General features: G+C 47.4%; 1 protein-coding gene across 1 annotated transcript in view; it reads left to right on the top strand.

The window, feature by feature from the left end:
- Positions 1–26,326, top strand: part of LOC139278170 (adhesion G-protein coupled receptor G2-like) — a 60,760-nt gene that overhangs the window by 21,981 nt on the left and 12,453 nt on the right. Inside the window, exons 4-8 of the mRNA XM_070896823.1 lie at positions 5,517–5,639; positions 5,730–5,760; positions 15,318–15,444; positions 21,663–21,813; positions 22,678–22,812. Coding sequence (XP_070752924.1) covers positions 5,517–5,639; positions 5,730–5,760; positions 15,318–15,444; positions 21,663–21,813; positions 22,678–22,812 — 567 coding nt within the window. The remainder of the gene's footprint in view (positions 1–5,516; positions 5,640–5,729; positions 5,761–15,317; positions 15,445–21,662; positions 21,814–22,677; positions 22,813–26,326) is intronic.

Genomic DNA, 26,326 nt, shown 5'->3' on the forward strand with positions numbered 1-26,326 from the left:
AACTCCTTTCGGGGCTAAATGGAGTCGTCTGGGGTCCTTCATGCGAGGGAGCCAAAGCCCCATGCCTCTGCCAGGTTTCAGGCTGCCGTTTTTAAAGCCTGACCAAAAACCCGAAAAATGGGCAAAAAGGGAAAAAATTCCCGGGTTGAAAGTCGGTGGGGCAGCAGCCGCGTTCTCCCTTCCCTATCCCAGGCCGAAGGGATTCCCGCATGGCCAGCCGCTGCCGGGTTTAGTTGAAGGTAGGATTTAATTCAGTTCTTTATTTGCTCATTTAATTATTTACTTCAGTTCTTTATTTGTTAATTTAATTATTTACTTCAGTTCTTTATTTTTTATTGAATGCTTATTACTTTTTGTGCTTTGTTTGGTGCTTGGTGGTGCTTTAAATGTAGTTACTTGCGCCGGTTCCTTAACTCTAGGTAAGGTTTTTCTGTACGGGCAGAAGTGGCAACATACGCTGGCCTAAGTTAGTTTGGAGCAACTATTTGCTGGCCAAACACCTAAAACAGGCGTAAGTGTCTGGGAATGCCTCCTTTTGGGAAAAAAACTGAACTTAAAAAAAAACTAACTAACTCACTTACACTGGCACAAATTAAATGGCCAGAATTGCAACTAAAAAGATACCCCAGAAAAATCAAGTTGCTCCAAAAAAAACAGCGCAACTCCTGGGGAAATTTGGGCCCTAAGGTAGTAAATTTAATTAAGGCTTATTTTGAGTCTATTTTCCCTTTCTTAATCATCTTTTTAGTCATTCTTTGCTGGCTTTAAAAGTTTCCCAATCTTCTGTCTTCCCACTATTTTTGGCCACTTTATATGCCCTTGTTTTTAATTGGATACCATCCTTTATTTCTTTAGTTAGCCATGGATGGCTATCTTTTCTTTTACACCCTTTCCTCCCCACTGGCATATATTTTTGTTGAGAGTTATGAAATATCTCCTTAAATGTACACCACTGTGCATCAACCGTCTTACACTTTAATCTATTTTCCAGTTTCACTTTAGCCAAATCTGCCCTCATACCTTTGTAGTCTCCTTTATTTAAATTTAGTACGCTGGTTAGAGATCCAGCTTTCTTGCCCTCCTTCTGAATTTGAAATTCCACCATGCTATGATCACTCATTCCAAAGGGATCCTTTACTAGGAGATTGTTTATTAATCATTTGTCGGTTTCCCCATTAACCGTTAGCCCAAGTTACTGTGGTCACTTTGTGCCTCATTCTGTCAAAATCAGCCTTACTTAAATTTACTTCCTTAGTTTGTGACTCTCCCTTCTCCCCCTCAAACTTTATATCAAATTTGATCATGTTATGGTCACTGTTCACAAGATATTGCCTTACCATCAGATTACTTGCTAGTCATAACTAACTCCAATATGGCCCATTCCCGTCTCTGTACTAAAACATATTATTCCAGAAATCTGTCCTGAATACCATTGAAAAATTCATTGCCTTTATGCCTTGTGCTGTGTTGCTTCTCCCAGTCTACGTAAAAATTAGAATCTCCCATTATACTCGCTTTGCTTTGGTTATAAGCTTCTCTGATCCCCGTGCTTATGCATCCCATTTCTGTATCTCTATTGTCAGGAGGTCTGTAAACAACTCCACCAGAGTCTTGCATCCTTTGCTGTTTCTTCACTCTCCCCAAAGTATTTCCACTGCATGTTCACCCTTACTGATATCCCTTCCTCAAACTGCTGGAATAGTCGTTTTTCAATGTTGGTACTCATCCCCTTTCCCCAATTTTCCTGTCCTTTCTAAAGACCTTACAGCCTGGGATGTTTAGCTCCCAGTCATACCCAGCTTGTAGTCAGGATTCTGTAATGGCTGCTACATCATACCCTTTGAGCTTCTAATTTGCTTGTTTTATTCCTTATTGTCATGATTGTAACTACGATGGTCCCGCTCTGTTGGGGAAGAGCTGGTTAGCTGAGATGAACTGGAAATGTGGGGATGTTCACACAATGTCCTCGGTGGAGCGAAGTTCGTACTCACAAGTCCTACAACAATTCAAGTCACTATTTCAACCGGGCATCAGGACTTTCAAAGGCACTAAAGTAGTGATACATATCACCCCGGACGCCAGGCCAGTGCACCACAAAGCCAGAGCGGTGCCGCATGTAATGCAAGAAAAAATCGAGAGCGAATTGGACCAGCTGTTGCGAGAGGACATCACCTCGACTGTTGAATTCAGCGACTGGGCGAGCACCATCGTTCCCGTTCTAAAAGCGGATGGCTGTCAGGATCTGTGGCGACTACAAGGCCACCATCAATCGGGTGTCCCTACAAGACCAATACCTGCTCCCAAGAGCGGAGGACCTCTTCGCCATGCTGGCAGGCTGCAAGCTGTTCACCAAGTTGGACCTCACTTCAGCCTATATGACCCAGGAACTGGCCGAACTACTGACCACCATCACAGCGCACAAGGGACTGTTTGCGTATAACAGGTGCCCGTTTGGCATTCGACCAGCGGCCACGATTTGTCAACGTAACATAGAAAGCCTGCATAAATCCATTCCTGGAACGATCGTATTCCAGGACGACATCCTCATCACGGGTCGAGATACCGAGGAACACCTCCACAACCTGGAGAAGGTGCTAGGCCAACTGGACCGGGTAGGCCTGCGACTCAAGAAGTCTAAATGTGTGTTTTTAGCTCCTGAGGTTGAGTTTCTGGGCAGGAAGGTTGCTGCAGATGGGATTCGGCCCACCGAATCCAAAACAGAGGCGATTCGACGAGCACCCAGGCCCTGCAACACATTGGAGCTGCGTTCATTTCTGGGACTGTTGAACTATTTCGGGAACTTTCTGCCGAACTTGAGCACGTTGTTGGAGCCGCTACATGTGCTCCTGCATAAGAGTTGCGATTGGTTTTGGGGGGACAGTCAGGAATGGGCTTTTGATCGGGCGCGAAACCTACTTTGTTCAAACAAGTTGTTGACCCTGTACGACCCCTGTAAACGTTTAATTCTGACTTGTGATGCATCGTCCTTTGGGGTTGGGTGCATGTTGCAGCAGGATAATGCTGAGGGCCAGCTACAACCAGTGGCTTATGCCTCCAGGTCGCACTCTCAATCAGAACGGGGATATGGCATGGTCGAGAAGGAAGCGCTGACATGTGTCTATGGTGTAAAAAAAATGCATCAGTACCTCTTCGGTAGGAAGTTTGAATTCGAGACGGACCACAAGCCACTCACATCCCTGTTGTCAGACAGCAAGGCTGTCAATGCCAACGCATCAGCTCGCATACAGCGGTGGGCCCTCACGTTAGCTGCTTGTGACTACTCCATCCGGCACCGGCCCAGCACTGAAAACTGCACTGACGCACTCAGGAGGCTCCCACTGCCCACCACCGAGGGGGCAGCTGAGCAAAGCCTGAGATGGTCATGGCTATCGATGCCTTTGACAGTGCAGGCTCCCCCATCACAGCCCGCCAGATCAAAATCTGGACAAACAGAGATCCCCTCCTATCCTTGATTAAGAAATGTGTCCTGTCCGGGATTGGGCACCCGCACACGGAGCATGCCCTGAGGAGATCAGACCGTTCCACAGGCGGATGGATGAGCTCTCCATCCAAGCCGACTGCCTACTATGGGGCAGCCGGGTACTCATGCCCCAGAAGGGCAGGGAGGCATTCATCAGGGAACTCCGCAGCGAGCACCCAGGCATTGTGATGATGAAGGCCATTGCCCGGTCACACGTTTGGTGGCCTGGAATTGATTCAGACCTGGAACACTGTGTCCAAGCCATGGTCACGCATTCACGTTGACTACGTGGGCCCATTCATGGATGAAGATGTTCCTCATTGTAGTGGATGCATACTTGAAATGGATCGAGTGCATCATCCTGAATTCATGCACGTCTTCCACCACCGTGGAAAGCCTACATGCGATCTTTGCAACCCATGGCTTGCTGGACATCCTGGTTAGTGACAATGGCCCGTGCTTCACGAGCTATGAATTCCGGGAGTTTATGTCGGGCAATGGCATCAACCACGTCAGGACTGGGCCATTCAAGCCGGCCTCCAATGGCCAGGCTGAACGGGCAGTCCAAATCATTAAGCAAGGTATGCTCAGGATTCAAGGACCCTCCCTACAATGCCGCCTATCGCGCCTCCTGCTGGCCTATAGATCCCGCCCGCACTCGCTCACGGGGTTCCCGCCCGCAGAGCTACTCATGAAACGGACATTCAAAACTCGGTTGTCCCTCATCCACCCAGTCCTGACCGGCATAGTTGAGGGCAAGCGCAAGTCACAAAACGAGTACCATGACCGTAATTCAAGGGGGAGATGTATGGAAATAAATGATCCTGTATTCATCCTCAATCACGCCATGGGGCCCAAATGGCTTGAGGGCACTGTAATTGGCAAAGAGGGGAATAGGATCATCGTGGTAAAACTCAACAATGGCCAGATATGCCATAAGCATCTGGACCAAGTAAAAAACAGGTTCAGCATGGACATGGAGGAATCTGAAGAAGACCATGAGATGGAGCTCACACTACCGCCAGCGAACGTGCAACAAGAGCAATTGGAAGAATGCACAGTCACTGCGGTCAGCCCGGACAGGCCGGAATCACCACAAGTGACAGACACTCACATCAGCGTCCAACAACCAGAGCCCCAACTGCGGCACTCCACGAGGGAGCGTAGACCACCTGAAAGACTGAACCTATGATCCCAGTAAGACTTTAGTGGGGGGGGGGGGAAGGTGATGTCATGTTTGTAACTACAATGTAACACCACTGTATTACTGTATACACTCAACTTCGATGCACACCTTGACCACAGGGGGTGAACTTTTGGGAGACACTCCTTAACTGATCACACAGGTATATAAAGGGAGGTCCCATGCAGGGTCATCACTTCTGGAGTCCTGTAATAAAGAGCTAAGGTCACAGAGTGGCCTTGTCCCTGAAATGTGCCTCGTGTGGTTTCATGCTGTAGAGTAAGGACTTTACACTTATGCTACGTGCATTTGTGTACAAAACTCGTATTTGGCTAACAGGCCACATTCTGCCCATTTAGCCTGATTAAGGGAGAAATGAAGGGGGAGGTTAGCTCAATATTTTTCATATTTTTATATTTTGGGAAAATGCCAAGTCCCCTTCTGGAGATGTACATGATATAAACACCAGCAATGCCCCTGCGATCAGTGCCACCTGAGCAGAGGAGGCAGACAACACAACACCACTGAAGCCTAGAGTGGGAGATGACCAAGTCCAGTATGTCCACCCAATGACTTCATCTGCCCATTGATACACAACTGATGACTTATTCCAACATCCCCTCCAAAAATGCCACCCAATCACACACAGCCTGTTTTTATGACTGAAATGTGAATTGATTAGAGAGTAGCAAAGAGTGGCCCTGGATAATTACCCAGTCAGTATCCTGTACCTGTTGTCATAGGGATAAGAAATGAAATAATCACTATTATTCAGCAACCTCAAAAGATATGCTGTTTGTGTCTTTATTTTAGAAGCATTTGTTGTAATATTTGTATTGTGTTTCTTTACAGGACATTTTTGACATTGACTTTGGACAAAATGATGATCTAATTAAAGTTACAACATGGAGTAACCATTCCACTAATGTCATTGTCACTACACCAGAGGCACACATCCCTTGTGAAACATACCCGGTAAGATAGAATTAACACATTTCACTTACAAGTGATTAGAATAACCTACTTCATTGAAAAATTATCTGATGTTGTAAATTTTTACTTTAGGAATCAACAACCAGTATCTCCTCTTCACCAGGTAAATAAATGTTTTTATTTAATCTGTCATTCAGTTCTGGAAAGTGTAAATCTAAAGTAAAAGCAGTTTAAATAGACAACTTTCTATTGGTTTCAACAATAAAACTAATATCAATAACCACAACGGAAATATTTCAAGGTACATGGCTGTGTTTACAGAGGCCCTTAATTACCACACGTTGAGTTGTGCAGCATTTGTGCCAATGTGAGATGAGATGTACCAGAGATTTTGGCTTAGCTTACTTGCTCATCCATTGAAGGATTCATTGGTGTAAATCCCATTGAACCGGGAGCAATATGCTGGGGTGCTTGGAAATTACAGTGCAGCCTTTAAAAAAACCGTTCTGGCTGAAGATTGCAGCAGGACACTGGGGAGTAGCAGGTAAATCGCAGAGTGTTTGGCTCACTCAGTTCACTGTTAGCTAGCTTGATTTGGATGGGGTTGGATTCTCCTCTGAATTACCGGCTGTTTTGGAGCAGATTTGGGATGTGGATAATGTTACTGGACCAGTAATCCAGAGACGTGGGCCACGATATTTACTGGGAGGTGGGGAGGGAGTGGGGTAATGTGGTAGTGGGGAGGAAACCTGGAAGTTCCGAGAACGTGGCAGTCCTTCCAAAATCAACCTCAGAGCCTCATTATCATATTTTTATTCAGTTTCCCGCCCGGATGCCGGCCGGAGCTCCAGACTTGCTGGCTGCCTGGCAGCAAAGCCGGCGGCACAAGACCACAGCTGGAGAGAGTTGGGGCCGGCCCCAGCCATCAGGAAAGTTCCCGGATTGAAGCAGGGAGAGGGGAGAGCTTGGACCAGCAATCGGAAGTAGGGAAAGATCACAGGGCAGAAGCGGGGGCTTGGCAGATCTTGGTACAGTAAGCTTGGGATCGTGGGTTTGGAGGGGTGGGGTCGGCCGATTGTGTCTGCGAGGAGAGGCCGCGACCAGCAGAAGGTTTGATGAGGGGCCGGGGGAAGCACTCCTCCTCTCCCTGGCCCACAAGCAGTGCTATACAAAGCCCCTACCTGCTTGATCCGCCAGCTCCTGGGTTTCCCGAGCACTGGGAAACCTGGCCGGCCAGCGTTAGACTTAAATCTGGCTCCCAATTACACTGTGGGAGCCTGATTTAAATATTATAATGAGAGATACCACTCATCCTGCCACTGTAAAGATGGCAGCAGGTGTGTACGTGGCAGGTTGGTGATCGCATTTCACGATCTCACATTTTAATCCCTTCACCTGACTCTCTCCCGGGGGTAATATCGACCCTGTGGACTAATAATCTGGAGAACCAGTTCAAACCCCACCTGGCTGTTTGAGAATTTTAAATCAGCTTGTTCAATAAGGATGCTTTGGTGTTGACCTCATTATAATACATCTCCAGTGTAGTACCAGGTTTCCTTATTGGTTACTTAAGTCACAGCTATATGGGGTACAGCTTGTCACCAATCAGCCATCTTTTTATTTAGATTTTGCCAGTAAAAAGGGCAAAATGCGTTGACAGAGAGAAAAGTCACTGTGAGCACTGTCACTATTACCCTCATAATGGGCTCAAGCTTCGGCTCGAGTTGCTCCTATTTTTTTGGAGCAACTAGTTTAGAATGGTGTATCTTAGAAATTGCAATTCTTGGCATTTAGTTTGCTCCAATTCTAGTGAGTTAGAATAGTTTCATCTTAGAACAATTTTTTTTTCAAAAGGGGGCGTTACCAGCCACTTACGCTTGTTTTGCAAGTTTAGGCAGTGAAACCTTACTCCAAACTAACTTAGAATGGAGTAAGTGCAGATTTTTATACACTCAGAAAAACCTTGCCTAAATCAGGCGTAGGGAATGAGAGATGGGGGGTGAGGGGGGTTTACAAGCATTAAACATTTCACTTTTACAAATAAAGAGCTATCATCAATAATAAATGATAAACAAATCAATAAATCAACCAATAAATCAACCAAAAAAAAAAAAAAATTAAAAAAAATTAACCAATAAATAAAAAATTAAGGTTCTACTCACCTACTTCAGCACCAGGAGCCCTCCAACAGCGTGCTGGGATGAGGCCCCCCTGTGTCTCTCTCTCTGTCTCTGTCAGTGTCTCTCTGTGTTTTTGACGGGGATGGGGGGAAAGAGGGATGGAGGAGGAGGAGGAGAAGGGGGAGCGAGGGAGGAGCGGGGAGAGAAGGGGGAGGAGGTGGAAGGGCTGAAAGGGAAGTAGGGGGAGGCTGAACAGAAGAGAGGGAGGGAAGCTGAATGGGAGTGGGGGGGGAGCTGAACGGGAGGGAAGCGGGGGGAAGTTAAATGGGAGGGAGGGGGGTAGCTGAATGGGAGGGAGAGAGGCCGGCTGAACGGGAGGGAGGGGGAGCTGAACGGGAGGGAGGGGGGCAGCTGAACGGGGGGGAGGAGCTGAACGGGAGGGAAGGAGGGGAGGAGCTGAACGAGAGGGAGGGAGGGGGTAGCTGAACAGGAGGGAGGGAGGGAGGCTGAACGGGAGGGAGGGGGGAAGGCTGAACGGGGGGAGGGAGCTGAACGGGAGGGAGGGGGGAAGGCTGAACGGGGGGAGGCAGCTGAATGGGAGGGAGGGGGGAGGGAGAGGCTGAACTGCAGAGATTCAGGGGCGAGGAGCTACTGCACATGCGTGCACACTCTACCGCGCATGTGAAGAGGTCCCGGCACTGTTTTCAGTGCTGGGACCTGGCTCCGCCCCCAAACCTTTGTGCTGTGCCACGCCAAGGCCGAAGACATCCTGAGGAGCAGGGAGCATCACAAGGTCACTTTTCTGCGCCCTTTTTATTCCAGAAAGTCAGCACACTTTATGGAGGTGCACCGTTTTTACAGAGGGCGGAAACTTGGGCCCAATAAAGGGTGAGACTGAGTACTGTCATAAAGGGTGACCTTGGCTCCTTTAATAAGATTCCAGAGTGCAGGTACCTCATGGGTGGCCTGCTTATATGCTGTGCCCCAAGGGATGCTGGGATCCCTTGGGCCTCCAGCAGGTGACCCTCTGGTGGTCAGGTGTCATGCAGGTTACAAAGGGTTAAATACATAACATCACTCCCCCGTGAAGTCAACAGTCCACTTATTTACAAGGTGAGACGATCTGGTGCTTTACACTCCCTTGTCAATCGTCTCGGTACAAATGAAGGTGTGGGTGGGTTGGTCAGTTCTTCACTCGGCTGTTGGGCAGCCAGCCTTGCCGGGCTGCTGTGGATGATGAGTTCGGTTTTGTGGTCAACCATGATGTCAGTTGCCACTTGTGTGTGTGTGTTGAAGGGTCAAAGTTGGTGGTGTCCTCTTCAGATTGTTCGTAGCTGTTGGTGAACCGCAATTTGATTTGGTCCAAATGTTTTCTGTGCGTTTATCCATTGGCCAATTTGACCTGAAACACCTTACTCCCCTCTTTGGCTGTGACCGAGCCAGCGAGCCATTTGGGACCATGTCCATAATTGAGCACAGACACAGGATCGTTGATCTCAATATCACGTGACAAATTTGCGCGGTCATGGTACACACTTTGTTGATGCCGTTTGCCCTCCACGTGATCATGGAGATCAGGGTGGACAAGAGAGAGCCTTGCTGTAAGCGCCCTTTTCATGAACAGCTCGGCTGGGTGAACCCGGTGAGTGAGTGGGGTCTGGTGCAGTAGCTGAGCAGCACTCGGGACAATCGGGTCTGCGGGGAGCCTTCCGACACTCGTTTCAAGTTTTGCTTGATGGTCTGAATTGCCTGTTCTGCCTGGCCGTTGGATGCGGGCATGAACGGGGCAGATGTGATGTGTTTGATCCCGTTGCAGGTCATGAATTCCTTGAATTCAGCACTGGTGAAACAAGGCCATTGTTGCTGACTAGGACATCAGACAAGCCATGCATGGCAAACATGGCTCAAAGGCTTTCAATGGTAGCCATGGACGTGCTGACAGACATTATTGCACATTCATTCCATTTTGAGTAAGCGTCCACGACAACCAAAAATATCTTGCCTAGAAATGGGCCCGCATAGTCTACATGGATTCTCAACCACGGTTTGGAGGGCCACGACCACAAACTTAGCGGTGTCTCTCTGGGTGCATGGCTCAGCTGAGAGAAAGTGTTGCACTGGTGCACGCATGACTCTAAATCTGAGTCAATGCCAGGCCACCACACATGGGATCTGGCTATGGCTTTCATCATTACGATGCCTGGGTGGGTGCTGTGTAGTTCGCATATGAATGTGTCTCTGCCTTTTTTGGGCAAGACCACGCGATTCCCCCACAATAGACAGTCAGCCTGCAGGGACAACTCGTCTTTGCTTCTATGGAACGGCTTAATCACCTTCTGCATCTCCACTGGGAAACCGGACCAGCTCCTATGGAGGACACAATTTTTTATCAGGGACAGTTAAGGATCCTGGCGGGCCATAATGGGGAACTCCTCGTTCTCAAATGCCTCCATGACCATGAACAAGTCCGTTGGCTGTGCCATTTCCACCCCAGTGGTGGGCAATGGCAGCTGACTGAGAGCATCTGCGCAGTTCTCTGTGCCCAGTCTGTGGCGGATTACATAGCTGTATGCTGACAGCGTGAGCGCCCATCTTTGGATGCGGGCAGAGGCATTGGTATTAATCCCTTTGCTCTCAGAGAATAGCAATATGAGCGGCTTGTGGTCAGTTTCAAGCTCAAACTTGAGGCCAAATAAGTACTGGGACAATTGGACTAGCCCATTCGTTGAATTCCACCGGCGCGATGATGCCTTCACGTTGCAGCCTGTCCAGCTCAATTTCCACTTTTTCACGCATCATGTATGGTACCACCAAAGCTTTGTGGTGGATGGGTCGCGTACCGGGAATCAAATGGATCTGCACTTTCACCCCCGAGAAGCTTCCAATGCCTGACTCGAACAACGATGCGATCTTGCTCAGAACCTGGATACATGAGGCGTCGGCGATGGACGAAAGCACTCGGATGTCATCTCAGTTCCAGCAGATTTTTCCTAGCCAGCTTCTGCCAAACAACATGGGGCCATCCCCTGATACAATCCACAGCGGGAGTTCATGCACTGCTTCGTCGTAGGAGACTTTGACTTCTGCACTGCCAATTACAAGGATTAGTTCCTTGGTGTAAGTCCTTAGTTTGGTGTGAATGGGGCTGAGCTTGGGCCTGTGTGCCTTATTTCCCCACAGCCTGTCGAAGGCCTTTTTACTCATTATGGACTGACTTGCCTCCGTGTTGAGCTCCATAGATACTGGAATGCCGTTCAGTTCAACTTTCAACATTATTGGTGGACATTTATAGTGAACATATGCACCCCATACACCTCTGCCTCCTCAATACGAGTCTCCAATTCAGCCTGGTCCACTGTAGATCGATCTTCCTCTGCAACGTGGTGGGTTTGTAGCTCACCTGCACATTCGTTGGAGGTGTTCCATTGTTCTGCATCCATTGCACACATAGTGCTTAAAGCAGCATTGATGGAGCCGATGATCACCTCCGCAGCGTCAACAGGGTGTTAACTGCCTTGCATTAACAGATGATGGCAGACTCTGGGTCAATTGAGGTCGGGCCACAGCAGCCGGCATGTACGTTCTGCCCCGTACATTTCTGCTCAAAGCCAACATTACTTTATGCACAGTATTGGCCGAAACTTCTTTGTTCTGCGAAATCTGCTTGGTGTTGTCGCTGGTGGACATAAATGACTGGGCTATTGTTATAGCTTTACTTAGATTTGGAGTTTCTACTGTCAACAGTTGCGAAGGATTGTCTCATGTCCAATGCCCAATACACAAAAGTCTCTGAGCATTTATTCTAGGAATCTCTCAAGCTCACAATGTCCTGCGAGGCGCCTCAGTTCGGCGACGTAGCGCGCCAATTGCTGGCCCTCCGATCGTTGACACGTGTAGAACCGATATCTCGCCGTCAAAAAGCTTACCTTCGGACTTAGGTGCTCCCGGACCAGCATACACAAGGCTTCGTAGGATTTCTCTGTTGGTTTTGCCAGGACCAGGAGATTCTTCATGAGGCCGTAGGTTGTTGCCCCACAGACAGTTAGGAGGATCGCCCTTTGTTTGGTAGCATTCTCGTCCCCTTCCAGCTCGTTGACCACGAAGTATTGGTCGAGTCTCTCCACGAAGGCCTCCCAATCGTCCCCTTCTGAGAACTTCTCCAGGATGCCGACTGTTCTTTGCATTTTCGCACGGTTGTTCGCTACCTTGTCGCCAATTATTACACTCATAATAAAGGTTAAGACTGAGTACTGTGTGTAATGAGCAAGGGTGACCTTAGCTCCTTTAATAAGATTCCAGAGTGCAGGTACCTCGTGGGTGGCCTGCTTATATGCTGTGCTCCCAAGAGATGCTGGGATCCCTTGGGACTCCAACAGGTGAGCCCTCTGGTGGTCAGGTGTCATGCAGGTTACAAATGGTTAAATATATAACAATCACAAAGACAATTATTTACATGAATTATCTGCTGCTCGTGATCACAAACCATCCTTTGTTAATGGAATGAAACCCCATTATTAAACCAACAGATTGCAGTTGGAGCCCTCAGTGCCAATATGGGTGTAATCTGTGACTCCCTGCAGCCTGGGAGAGCCAGAAATAAAGCACTCTTCCTGTCCTGCTGATGCTTCTGTTCCAGTGTGAGGTTGCTGCATGTTGCCATGCACCTAATTAACTCAACATCAAACCAGTTTTGGTATTTCCTAGTTGAGTGATCGAGCGTCTCTTCGCAGGCACTGGTTATGGTGGCCTGAAGGACAGACCAAGTGCTGTGGGCACTCTGCGTCTCGGGGTCATCAAGGTCACCAGGTTAACAGTGAGGCGTTGGCTGTATAGGGCTCTCTTAGCTGAGTCTTTGAGTACACTGGCATTGATTTTTCTGCGGCACTGCTTCTGCTGCCATCATCGCTTTGGGGCTATATTGATGTTGATGACGGAACGGATTAGGCGGTGATTCGTCCAGCAGTCGCCGAGAGCATGCAGAAAACAAGCGCAGGCAGCGGAAGGAGCGTGTGGCAAACCAGACTCTCCACCCACACTTTCCTCCAATGACTGTCTGACCCACCTGTGACAGAAACTGTAATTCCTGTATTGGACTGTTCAGTCACCTGAGAACTCACTTTTAAAATGGGAAGCAAGTCTTCCTCGATTTCGAGGCACTGCCCATGATGATGATGAAACATAGAAAATAGGTGCCGGAGTAGGCCATTTGGCCCTTCGAGCCTGCACCGCCATTCAATAAGATCATGACTGATCATTCCTTCAGTACATCTTTCCTGCTTTCTCTCCATACCCCTTGATCCCCTAGCCGTAAGGACCATATCTAACTCCCTCTTGAATATATCCAATGAACTGGCATCAACAACTCTCTGCGCAGGGAATTCCATAGATTAACAACTCTGAGTGAAGAAGTTTCTCCTCATCTCAGTCCTAAATGGCCTACCCCTTATCCTAAGACTATGTTCCCTGGTTCTGGACTTCCCCAACATCGGGAACATTCTTACCGCATCTAACCTGTCCAGTCCTGTCAGAATCTTATACGTTTCTTTGAGATCCCCTCTCATCCTTCTAAACTCCAGTGAATAAAGGCCCAGTTGATCCAGTCTCTCCTCATATGACAGTCCAGCCATACCTGGAATCAGCCTGGTGAACCTTCGCTGCACTCCCTCAATAGCAAGAACGTCCTTCCTCAGATTAGGAGATCAAAACTGTACACAATATTCCAGGTGAGGCCTCACTAAGGCCCTGTACAACTGCAGTAAGACCTCCCTGCTCCTATACTCAAATCCCCTGGCTATGAAGGCCAACATACCATTTGCCTTCTTCACCGCCTGCTGTACCTGCATGCCCACTTTCAGTGACTGATGAACCATGACACCCAGGTCTTGTTGCACCTCCCCTTTTCCTAATCTGCCGCCATTCAGATAATATTCTGCCTTCGTGTTTTTGCCCCCAAAATGGATAACCTCACATTTATCCACATTATACTGCATCTGCCATTCATTTGCCACTCACCTAACCTGTCCAAGTCACCCTGCAGCCGCTTAGCGTCCTCCTCACAGCTCACACCGCCATCCAGTTTAGTGTCATCCGCAAACTTGGAGATATTACACTCAATTCCTTCATCTAAATCGTTAATGTATATTGTAAAGAGCTGGGGTCCCAGCACTGAGCCCTGCGGCACTCCACTACTCACTGCCTGCCATTCTGAAAATGACCCATTTATCCCGACTCTCTGCTTCCTGTCTGCCAACCAGTTCTCTATTCACGTCAGTACATTACCCCCAATACCATGCGCTTTGATTTTGCACACCAATCTCTTGTGCGGGACCTTGTAAAAAGCCTTTTGAAAGTCCAAATACATCACATATACTGGTTCTCCCTTGTCCACTCTGCTAGTTACATCCTCAAAAAATTCCAGAAGATTCATCAAGCATGATTCCACTTTCATAAATCCATGCTGACTTGGTCCGATCCTGTCACTGCTTTCCAAATGCGCTGCTATTTCATCCTTAATGATTGATTCCAACATTTGATGTCACGCTAACCGGTCTATAATTATCCGTTTTCTCTCTCTCTCCTTTTTTAAAAAGTGGTGTTACATTAGCTACCCTCCAGTCCATAGGAACTGATCCAGAGTCGATAGACTGTTGGAAAATTATCACCAATGCATCCACTAGTTCTAGGGCAACTTCCTGAATTAACACATCTGTCAGTTTTATAATACAGTGGTTAGTGAACGGTGTAATATGACCAATGTTGCCAGTGAAGGACTGGAATGACCCTGTTACATAAAAATTAAGAGCAATAATTTCCTTAGCTGCTACTGATGATACTGCTTTATTGGTGGAGCATGGCTGCTTGTAACAGGAGGTAGAGGTCAGTCATGCTCTCAAATACAAATTTACAAAGTACACGGCTGGATTGAGCTGCCATGTGCTGCAGTCACACACAAACTCATGGGAAGCACACAATGTTCTTAAAAATGAATCGTAATTCATTGAATGAAAATAAAGACCCATCAGTGGACAAAGAGAGAATGAGACCCCAAAGTGTCCTGAACATGTAAATGAGACACAAACCTTGAAATGTACCTGTGAAACTTATTATGCTCCAATATTTGGGTGTGGCCATGTAGATCATAATATAAAATAGCACAAATGATACCTCTGGCAGGAAATGGAGTGCTCTCACTAGCAGGCACTGTAAATGATTGTTAAAGTGTGTTAGAATATTTCACAAATTCCAATAATTATAGGAGAATGCATGTGATCCCTTCAGTAACAAGGTGGGATTGTTGCTCTGTGCATTACTTGTAACAAGCTGATTAACGTGTCTGGTTGAAGTTCCTCTGTCCACGATTTGAATAAAGTCATCACTATTCCATTTAGTTTAAAACGGAAATTTCCCCCAAAATCATTTACCAATTTATTACAGAGCTGAGAAAGAAATTTCACTCCCAAAATATAATAGCCATGTGGCGACCTTATTTACATTGGGGCCATGCTCTGGGGTGTTTGCTACAGTTTTTCAGTAAGGATTTCAATGGACTCGAGCTTATTTGTATTGACCTCTTCATTATATCCTCTCCTTCTCCATTTAGGTTGGAAGCAGTCTTGTTCTTATTTGCAGCACAGCCTGACTGTTAGAGATGGAAATGAATCACCTTCAGGTGCAGTTACAAAAGTGACCAGTCTCATACAGAGATGTTTTGGTCAAATTTCTAACATGTAGGTAACCATTCTTCTAGAATGCATTGTCAGTCTGAAAACACAATCAATTTCTGATATATAACAGAAATAAGCCATCTTTCTTGAATTGTCTATGTATCAAATAATGCCTGATGTTTTCCTGGCCTTCCACAAAATTGCCAGTCTGCTGCTGCGCTAGACTCCCAGTCTTAAGGAGATACCTGGCCTCCCTCTAACGTAATACATGAAAATACTTTTCCAACTCTCATAGTAACCGATATGAGAGAATTTCTATTTACAACAAATTAGTGTTTGTGCAGTATTTCTTATTTTGTCATGAGCGAATTCATCTAAAATTGATATAAAATGTTAAACTAGCAAGTTTCTGTATTGCATTAATGGAGTGGTCACTAAATTTTGCAAATACTCCTAAAATGGCTTCTATTCTATTTAATTGCATGCATGGCCAGAGCCCCCCACACTTCAAGACAATGCTGTAAATGACATATATTCCTGAAATGGAACTATCACAACGCAAGCCTTTGGGTTGTTAAACCAGCATTTCCAATGTTTAAACCGCTCTGGAGATCCCTTGCCTAATGGCCTGATTGACTTTGCAGAATAATTATCGTATGTTGCATGTTACACAACACTGCCATTTAAAGAGACCTATGTAAGCTGACCAAAGAAGAACAGCTACACATCAAGGGGAACATAAACCCCTTGTAGGACAGCAGCTGGTATGTGAAACAACACAGCTGCTATGGGCACTGATCTATATTATTTTCCTTTAAGTCTGCATGTGCCTCCAACAATCTTTATAATCTTCGTTGGCGTGTGGGAAACCCGCTCCCGGCTCCATCCCACTCTCTTGAAGCAATCTTCTCTGGATTAGGCTTGTTAAGCCCGCCCTACGAGGTTCCCAGACAATTAACAAGAAGCAGGTCTGATGATATAATTTGATGATGTGTCGTCAGCTGGTTTCCTTAAAGGGACCATGTCCACATTGATTTTCACAATTCTTCGGTCAGTGTTCTGCCGCATTGAGGGGGTGTAAACACAGACAAGCATTGCACAGAAGTACATGGCTGCACCAGGCACTCACATCACTCCCCCCAGATGCTTACGGAGAGAGTCACAGCATGCAAGGAGGTCCTCTTTCCTTCCAATGGGTGGAAGAGACCTCCCCAGGACACCAACGCAGCCTGGTTGAATATTGCACAGAAGGGCACAAGCAGGGATGTCATCAGGAGGACCTGGCTGCAGTTGGACCAAATCTTCAATGAGCTCAGTAGATCACGAAATGTTACTGCAAAGCCACACTCAACCTCATCCTACTGTGCCACTCATCACATCCCCAACACTCTGCCTTCCCTACTCTACCCCTGCAGATCCTTACTCACACCAACCTACCTTGCTTAGTGAGGTGTAGTGAATGGTGAGACATATGGGTACCCCCCACAAAGGTGATGAATGTGAAAGGAATGGCTTGGCAATGCTGGGATGCTTTATGGAGCTGGTGTGGGGTGGTGCCAACCTAGTGCATCATGTGGCAACCAGGGTGCACAGCATCAAGTGAAGTAAACATGTTCATGGTGAGGCTATTGCTGGCCTCCCAGACAGTAATATGGTTGGGTGCTGATGCCCTGTGTCCGGTGCAGCATCAGCTGATTGCGGAGAAGGTTGTTGTTGTTGGAGATGCAGGTGTGTATAATGATGTTGGGGATGATCATGGTGGGATTCTGAGGACCAAGGTGAGAATTTTTCAAGGGCATCGATGCTGCTGGAATAGATGGGAGGTGAGGTTGAGATGTCAGAAGCGATTTGTCAATGGTGAGAGGTTGCTCCAAGGAGGTGACAGTGAATAGAGAGTTCACTGCAAACACTTCCAAACTGCATATAGTTCAAAAGTTTATTCCAAATCCTGAAGGATTCAGCTTTTGATATTGGAAAGTGAACAGCTGTGAAATGGTAGCTTTTACACCACTTCTCCAGCTGTCAACCAGCCAAAGCAAAGGAGAGTCACTGAGAGCCCGACACACTTACCTGGGGTGAAACTTGAGGGACAGAAAACAAGTCAAAAAGTTGGTAAAATTGTTAGTGCCTGCTTTTAATCCTCTTAAATAGCAATAAACTACCTGTAAAGTACGTTAATTAATTGGCCCGTCGCTTGGTGTCGGGTCTGCGATCCGCACGCGGACCTGACAGTTGAGAAACATATGAGGAGGTGGGTTTAGAGCAAGTTCCCGACCCACTGTCAATCTCGGCCATTTAGACAGCTGGCCCGCCTCCAAACCGGCTCTCGCAGGGCTGGGAATATTGTGGCCCAGGTGGCTACAGACCTGTCAGTTTAACATCAGTTGTGGGGAAGCTACTCGACTCTCTCATTAGATAGAGTGACTGAGCACTTGAAGAGTATTTGTTAAGGGTAAGGGTAATACTAATCTAGTTGAATTTTTTCAGGAGGTCACTAATAAGGTAGATAAGGGAGTGTCGATGGGTGTTATGTTTATGGAGTTCCAGAAAGCATTCAATAATGTGCCATGTAAAAGATTGTTAGCATAACTGAGAACACAAGGAATTGGAGGTAGGCTTTTGACTTGGGTTGGAAATTGGTTGAGAGGTAGGAGACAGAGTGAGGATAAAGGATGTGTACTCTGATTGGCGCCATGTTTTTCTTATTCGTTCATGGGATGTGGGCGGCACTGGCAAGGCCAGGATTTATTGCCCATCCCAATTACCCTTCAGAAGGTGGTGGTGAGCTGTGTTCTTGAACTGCTGCAGTCTGTGCGGTGAAGGTACGCCCACAGTGCTGTTATGGAGAGAGTTCCAGGACTTTGACCCAGCGACAATGAAGGAACGGCGAAGTACTTCCAAGTCAGGACGGTGTGCAACTTGGAGGAGAACTTGCAGGTAATGATGCTACCATGCACCTGCTGCCCTGGTCCTTCTAGGCCCGAAAGGTCGTGGGTTTGGGAAGTGTTGCCAAAGATGCCGGGGCAAGTTGCTGCAGTGCATCTTGTAGATGGTACACACTGCAGCCATGGTGCGCTGGTGGTGGAGGGAGTAAATGTTTAAGGAGGGAGTAAATGCTAAATGGATGAGGTGGCAATCAATCACTGCTTTGTCCTGGATGGTGTCAAGCTTCTTGAGTGTTGTTGGAGCTGCACTCATCCAGGCCAGTGGAGATTATTCCATCACACTCCTAACTTGTGCCTTGTAGATGGTGGATAGGCTTTGGGGAGTCAGGAGGTGAGACACTCGCCACGGAATATGCTGCCTCTGACCTGCTCTTGTTGCCAAGGTACTTATGCAGCTGGTTCAGTTATGGTTCTGATCAATGATGATCCCTAAGATGTTGATGGTGGGTGATTCAGCAATGGTAATGCTGTTGAAAGTCAAGGGGCAGTGGTTAGACTCTCGCTTGTTGGAAATAGACATTGCCTGGCAAATGTGTGGTGCAAATGCTACTTGCCACATATCAGCCCAAGCCTGAATGCCATCCAGGTCTTGCTGCATTTGGGCATGGACTGCATCATTATCTGAGGAGTTGCAAATGGCACTGAACATAGTGCTGTCATCGGCAAACATCCCCACTTCTTCCCTTATGATGGAGGGAAGGTCATTGACGAAGCAGCTGAAGATGGTTGGGCTTTGGTCACTGCTCTGAGGAACTCCTGCAGCGATGTCCTGGGGCTGTGATGATTAATCTCCAACAACCACAACCATCTTCCTTTATGCTAGGTATGACTGCAGCCAGTGGAGAGTTTTCCCCCTGATTCCCATTTACTTCAGTATTATTAGGGCTCCTTAATGCCACACTCCGTCAAATGCTGCCTTGATGTCAAGGGCAGTCACTCTTACCTCAGCTCTGGAATTCAACTCTTTTGTCCATGTTTGGACCAAGGCTGTAATGAGTTCTGGAGCTGAGTGGTCCTGGCGGAACCCAAACTGGGCATTGGTGAGCAGGTTATTGGTGAGTAAGTGTCGCTTGATAGCACTGTGAACGACAGCTTCCTTCACTTTGCTGATGATTGAGAGTAGACTGATTGGGTGGTATTGGACAGATTGGATTTGTCCTGCTTTTTGTGGACAGGACATAACTGAGCAGTTTTCCACATTGTCGGGGAGATGCCAGTGTTATAGCTGTATTGGAACAGCTTGGCTAATGACGTGGCTAGTTCTGGAGCACAAGTCTTCAGCACGACAGCCGGGATGTCGGGGCTCATTGTCTTTGTGTGCTCAGACGTTTTTTGATATCATGTGAAGTGAATCGAATTGGCTGAGAACTGCCTTCTGTGATGGTGGGGACGTCAGGAGGAGACCGATATGGATCATCCACTTAGCACTTCTTTCTGAAGATGGTTGCTAACACTTCAGCCGTCTTTTGCACTCATTGAGGATGAGGATATTCATGGAGCCTCCTCCTCCCGTTCCTTGTTTAATTGTTCACCAGCATTCATGATTGAATGTGGCAGGACTGCAGAGCTTTGATCTGTTGATTGTGGGATCGCTTAGCTCTGTCTATAGCATGCTACTTCTGCTGTTTAGCATGCATATAATCCTGTGTTGCAGATTCCCTAGGTTGGCACCTGATTTTTAGGTAGGCCTGGTACTGCTCCTGGCATACTCTTCAATCCTTATTGAACCAAGATTGGTCCCCTGACTTGTTGATAATGGCAAATTAATTTTAATGTGGTCAAGTGTGATGACATCCACTTTGGACCCAAGAATGATAAATCAGAGTATTTTCGAAGTCATGAGAAACTCGGAACTGTAGAGAAGCAAAGAGATTTGGGAATCCAAATTCACAAATCTCAAGGATTTGATTGGGTAGATATGGAGGATTTATTTCTTGTGATGGGGACTTGAGAATAAAGTACATTGTTTTTAAATTAGAGCTAGGCCAATCAGGAGTGATATCAGGAAGCACTTTTGCACACAAAGGGTCTTGGAAATCTGAAAATCTCTTCCCCAAAAGGCTGTGGATGCTGGGACAAATGGAACTTTCTAAACTGAGATAGATTTTTGTTTCGCAAGGGAAACAAGGCTATGGAGCAAAGGTAGTTAAATGGAATTGAAGTGTAGATCAGCCAAGACAGGTTGAATGGCCGACTCTTGTTGCTAATGTTTCTATGCTCCTATACAGTAAGTTGTATACACTTAACCATCAATCTTTCTCAGCTACAACTTTTCTGTTCCAATAATGCTGAGATGTCCCGGATATCTTCCTTTTGTATTCCATTTTGCAATTGATACTGGATAAATCTGCTTTAATAATTCGCTTTTCTGAAACTACTCAGGCGAACAGGTGTAACACCTCAATCACCTTGAACATCCAACTATAGCAATGTATGATCGTTGACAGTCATGTTGATAGAGATATGTGAAGATAAGATCATTTAGTTACTCTCAATAATCACATTGGTGATCAACCCCACTATCTGCAATCCTTCCAAGTGCAGTGAGTGGGAGACATGTGTTCACCCTCTGCACAGTGCCATCCTACATTTGCTGAAGCTGCTGTTATGAGTGGGTGGCCTCCTCTGGTGAGATTGCCTCCTACAGTCTGCAATAATGTGGAGTCTTCTTGAATAAGTGGACTTTCGGAGATCTCCTTTCTCCTACTCAGAACTATACTTTCCATCATTTATGCACCTTTGGTTATGGTTAACAAGTGAGTAAACTCAATGGCTCTGACAAAGTCACTCAGTACCTGTGTACAAATGTGCTGACCACACCAGCTAATTCCCGGTCAGCTAATTTACATAATTTTGTCTCAATCCAAGTGACTCTCGACATGCATGGAGCACTTTATCGAGCAACGCCTGCCTGCACTGTTCCACTAGGCAATTGACTGGCTAACAGGAAGTGGGCAGATCCCGGGGTGTTCGGGCCAGCTGGCAGTAACTTGTGAGAATTTATTTTAATCGGGAATGTAACCTCGCGTTCAGCATCTGTTCCTAATGAGTAACTGAAGCTCCAGCTGCATTATGGGTCAGCTGCCATATTTACATTAAAGACAGAGGCCTAATGAGCCTAGCGCCCAGCTTGTGCACGAGCTTCAGCCTCTTTCCACTTGCGCCTTCCCCACCCACCCAGTGCTCAGGCACCCTTGGGTGCATTGTTGGCCTCAGGCCACTGCACCATAAAACATCATTAATCCTGATCAACACACACTCAGCAAATTAATCCTTACCCTCTATTGTTAGCTATTTCCCAGTCAGTAATATTCTTGCATTGTCGTTCTTTTATAGATCTTCAATCATCTCATATCTGGAAAATATATTCATGGAGATACATTTCGAAGGGGAAAGTGAAGTTGGCGAAACAGAATATATAGCATTTTACATTCTAAAAATAAACACTGAAAATTTCACAGGAGTCGAGTTTCCTAATCCAGATACGGTGAGTCTGTTGGGATTCTTGTGGTGTCAGTTGGAAGTGTGGACAATGTCACTTGTCGCCCAGTTAGAGGACTTGTGGCAGGAGGAGTATCTGCCCGGCCATGCTGTGATGTATCTCTCTTCTCAGTACTGCAATATCTTGCTTTTGTTATTGCTAATAATTTGAATGTATGATGTTCACTTGCTTTCTGTCCCGTCCCCCATCCCACCCCCCGCCCCACCCATCCCCACCCCCAAACATACACTTCTCTTTTCATTTCTTGTTAAGAAAATGAGTGATTGTCTGATCCTGAATTAACAGCCCTGATATTTACGGGGTGGGTGGGGGTGGTCGTAGTACTGGGAAACCCAGCAGATCAGCATCGATTTTACACACTCCAATAGAAAGTAAAATCCAGCGGCGTGTAAAATGGGTTGCCCTGTTGCATCAGTTTCCCATTAGGCCAGTTAAGTTAAAATTCCCCCAGACGTTTTCTCGTGTAGCACTGAACTTGAATCCTATTCCTAGTAGAGAAGAATTCCAGCAGTGAGTTCAAATGGCTTTGGGGTGATCCCAACAATTATACTTCCGATGTTGTGACCCAACTTCCAATTATTGCTTAAGCTTTCCACTCTTCCTTATCTGATGGCCGTGATCATTTGTCTGGTCCCAGGCCCCTGTTACTATATTTTGATGTGGTGGTTACGACCAGTAGCGATAAATAACCCTCACAGCAAATGTCCAGATTTCCCACTAAAGGTAACCACTTTCACCCAACCAGACGCTTTGAGCATGTTACTCCTAAATGTAAGAAGTGAAATGTCATTTCAGATTGCAACCAGATAACCAATTAATTTATATTTTTTTCTTAAACATAAAACGCAGAGGAATCTCTCTACCTTGGACCCAGCGATTAAGATCGAACTGCCACCAACACTCCTACACAACAGTAGTAACCACTTTAATACAACTACATCTCGAATCATTTTTACTATATACAAGAATACATCACTGTTCCAGGTAACGTAATTAGAATCACAGTTACTCTTTTCTAAATGAGAAATGGGAACATGGATTTTATCAAATGGCAGTAAGAGTATTTAACCCTACTTATAATTATGTCAATAATGATATCACTTTCTGCATTCTATTCATTGAGCACTTTAACTGGTGAGATATTTTTAGCTATTTGTGCACATTATTGTTTAACTCTTGCTGTGCCGAGTTGATGGTTTGACTCACCGGTATTCTACAATTATAGAATCAGAGAAATTTACAGCACGGAAAGGGGACATTTGAGCCCATCGTGTCCACGCCGGCCGATAAAGTGCTATCCAGCCTAATCCCACTTTCCAGCTCTTGGTCCATAGCGCTGTAGGTTACGGCACTTCAAGTGCACATCCAAGCACTTTTTAAAAGTGGTGAGGGTTTCTGCCTCTACCACCCTTTCAGTCAGTGAGTTCCAGACACCCACCACCCTTTGGGGAAAAACTTCCCCTCAACTCCCCTCTAAACCTCCTCCCAATTACTTTAAATCTATGCCCCCTGGTTGTTGACCCCTCTGCTAAGGGAAATAGGTCCTTCCTATCCACTATATCTAGGCCCCTCATAATTTTATACACCTCAATAAGGTCTCCCCTCAGCCTCCTCTGTTCCAAAGAAAACAGACCCAACCAATCCAATCTTTCCACATAGCTAAAATCCTCCAGTCCAGGCAACATCCTTGTAAGTCTTCTTTGCATCCTCTCTCGTGCAATCACAAATTTCCTGAAATGTGGTGATCAGAACTACACAAAGTACTCTAGCTGTGGCTATACAGTTCAAGCATAACCTCCCTGCTCTTGTATTCTCTGCATCGACTAATAAAGGCATGTACAGGTGGAGCGTCTGAAATCCGGAAACCTCAGGACCGAGGCCGTTCTGGATTCTGGGTAATTCTGGAAATACCGGAATCCAGAAACGCCCAAGCCCAGATTCGGGTATTTCCGGATTTCAGAATGTCTTTCCGACAGCCCGAATCCGGAAATGCTTGGGCCAAGATAAGTAAGAAAGGGGAGGGGGGGTCGGGCGACCGAGCGGTGGCAGGGCAGGGTTGGCCCGAGGCAGGGGTGAGGTTGGCTGGGGAGAGGTCGGCAGCGGCCCGAAGGCGGGTAAGAGGTCAGCGGGGCAGCGGGGGAGACGTCGATGGCCCGAGGGGGGTGAGTCCAGCGGCAGAGAGGTGGCTACGGTGGGTGGGGCGGGGGGGGGAGGGGGTGGAGGCGGCGGGTCCGGATTCCGGAACATTTTCCGGATTCAGAACGAACCTGCCACGTATGATCCCAGTGTCCGGATTCCGGAACTCCGGATTTTCGATGCTGTACCTGTACTTGTTTAATAAATCTACCACATTGCTGACTATTACAGTGTCACCAGTGTCTGTCGTTAATGGGCCCACAACTCCCTTAGACTCTCTTGCTCTAAAGGTATTTAAAAAAACTTTTATTCTTAACTATTATATACTTGCAAGTTTTTTCCTATTCCCTTTTTGCAGTTCTTAATATTTTCCTTCTGTCACTTTGTTACTTTCTATATTTTCCACTCTGCTGGATTATCACTGTTCTTGCCATTTGTGTAAACCATTTCCTTTCGTTTTACATTCCATCTTACCTCATAAGTTGAACATAGTTACTTGCCTGTGCAAGTGGAATGTTTGCACTTTAGTGGTATGTATTGGTCGGGTATTATACTTAATATTTCTTTGAATACCTCCCACATTTTTCCTATAGGTTTACCTGTTAACAGCTCAGCTCATTCCTTCAAAGTCAGCCGTACTTCAGTTTAAAAATTGAACTTGGAATCACACTTACACAGAGACAGACCTTTTTCTGGCTGCTTTCCTCAGCTTCTCAGTGTTAGGGCAGCGCTGGATCAGTTCTCGAGGGCATGTTTCAACCCAGCATGATGCAAATGTCATGGCCTTACGGAGGAAGGCACACACAGACACACACACGCACACACCACAAAGACACACACGCACACACACCACACAGACACACACACGCACACACACCATACAGACACACACACGCACACGCACCACACAGACACACACACGCACACACACCATACAGACACACGCACCACACACACACCACACAGACACACACCATGCACACACACATTCGTCAGTGAAAACTTACTCCAAACTAACTTAGAATGGAGTAAGTGAAGATTTTTGTACGCTCGAAAAAACCTTGTCTACACTTTAGAAAATCAGGCGTAGGGGGGTTTAAAGGGAAGTTTACAAACATTAAACACTACAGTTTTACAAATAAAGAGCCATCATCAATAATAAATGATAAATACATCAATAAATCAACCAATAAATCAATCAAAAAAAATTAATAAGAAATTAAAAAAAAAGAATATCAATAAATAAAACATTTTCTACTTACCGACTGCAGCACCTGGAGCCCTCCAACAGCGTGCTGGGATGCCCTCCCCCCCGCCCCCCGCAGTGTGTCTCTGTCAGCGTCTCTATCTCTCTGTCTGTCTGTGTGTCTCTCATTCTCTATCTGTCAGTGTCTGTGTTTCTGACAGCGAGGGGAGGGGGAGGAGGGGGGTAGAGGGAGAGAGGGAGGGAGCAGAGGGAGGGAAGGGGGAGGGATGGGGGAGAAGGGGGAGGGATGGGGGAGAAGGGGAGGGGGGGAGAAGGGGAGGGGGGAGAAGGGGATAAAGGAGAAGGGGTGAAAGGAGATGGAGGGAAGGAGATTGGGGGGGGAAAGGAGATTGGGGGGGGGAAGGAGATGAGGGGAAGGAGATGGGGGGAAGGGGGGGAAGGAGATGGGAGGGGGAAGGAGATGGGGGGGCGGGGGGAAGGAGAAGGGGGAGGGAGGCTGAACGTGCCGGGCCCGAGACTTCAGGCTGGGCCCGTCCCCAGCACCAGATTTACAGGTAGGTGGTGTTAGGTCGGGTCGGGGGGTTGGTGGGAGGGAGGTCGGTTCGGTTCGGTTCGGGTCGGGGGGAGGGAGGAAGAGGGAGGTCAGGTCAGGGGGAGGGAGGTCAGGTCGGATCCAGTCCGGGGGCGGGTGGGGGAGCGGGAGTCGGGTCGGTGTCGGGTCTGGTCCGGAGGTGGGGGCGGGGGGGTGGTGGAGGCGGGAGTCGGGTCGGTGTCGGGTCCACTCCGGGGGCGGGGGGGGAAGGGGGGGAAGCGGGAGTCGGTGTCGGTGTCGGTGTCGGGTCTGGTCCGGAGGTGGGGGCGGGGGGGTGGTGGAGGCGGGAGTCGGTGTCGGTGTCAGGTCTGGTCCGGAGGTGGGGGTGGGGGGGTGGTGGAGGCGGGAGTCGGGTCGGTGTTGGGTCCGCTCCGGGGGCGGGGGGGGTGCAGGGGGGAAGCGGGAGTCGGTGTCGGTGTCGGGTCTGGTCCGGAGGTGGGGGCGGGGGGGTGGTGGAGGCGGGAGTCGGGTCGGTGTTGGGTCCGCTCCGGGGGCGGGGGGGGGGCAGGGGGGAAGCGGGAGTCGGTGTTGGTGTCGGGTCTGGTCCGGAGGTGGGGGCGGGG

Source organism: Pristiophorus japonicus, chromosome 13, assembly GCF_044704955.1.
Source record: "Pristiophorus japonicus isolate sPriJap1 chromosome 13, sPriJap1.hap1, whole genome shotgun sequence".
Classification (NCBI taxonomy): domain Eukaryota; kingdom Metazoa; phylum Chordata; class Chondrichthyes; family Pristiophoridae; genus Pristiophorus; species Pristiophorus japonicus.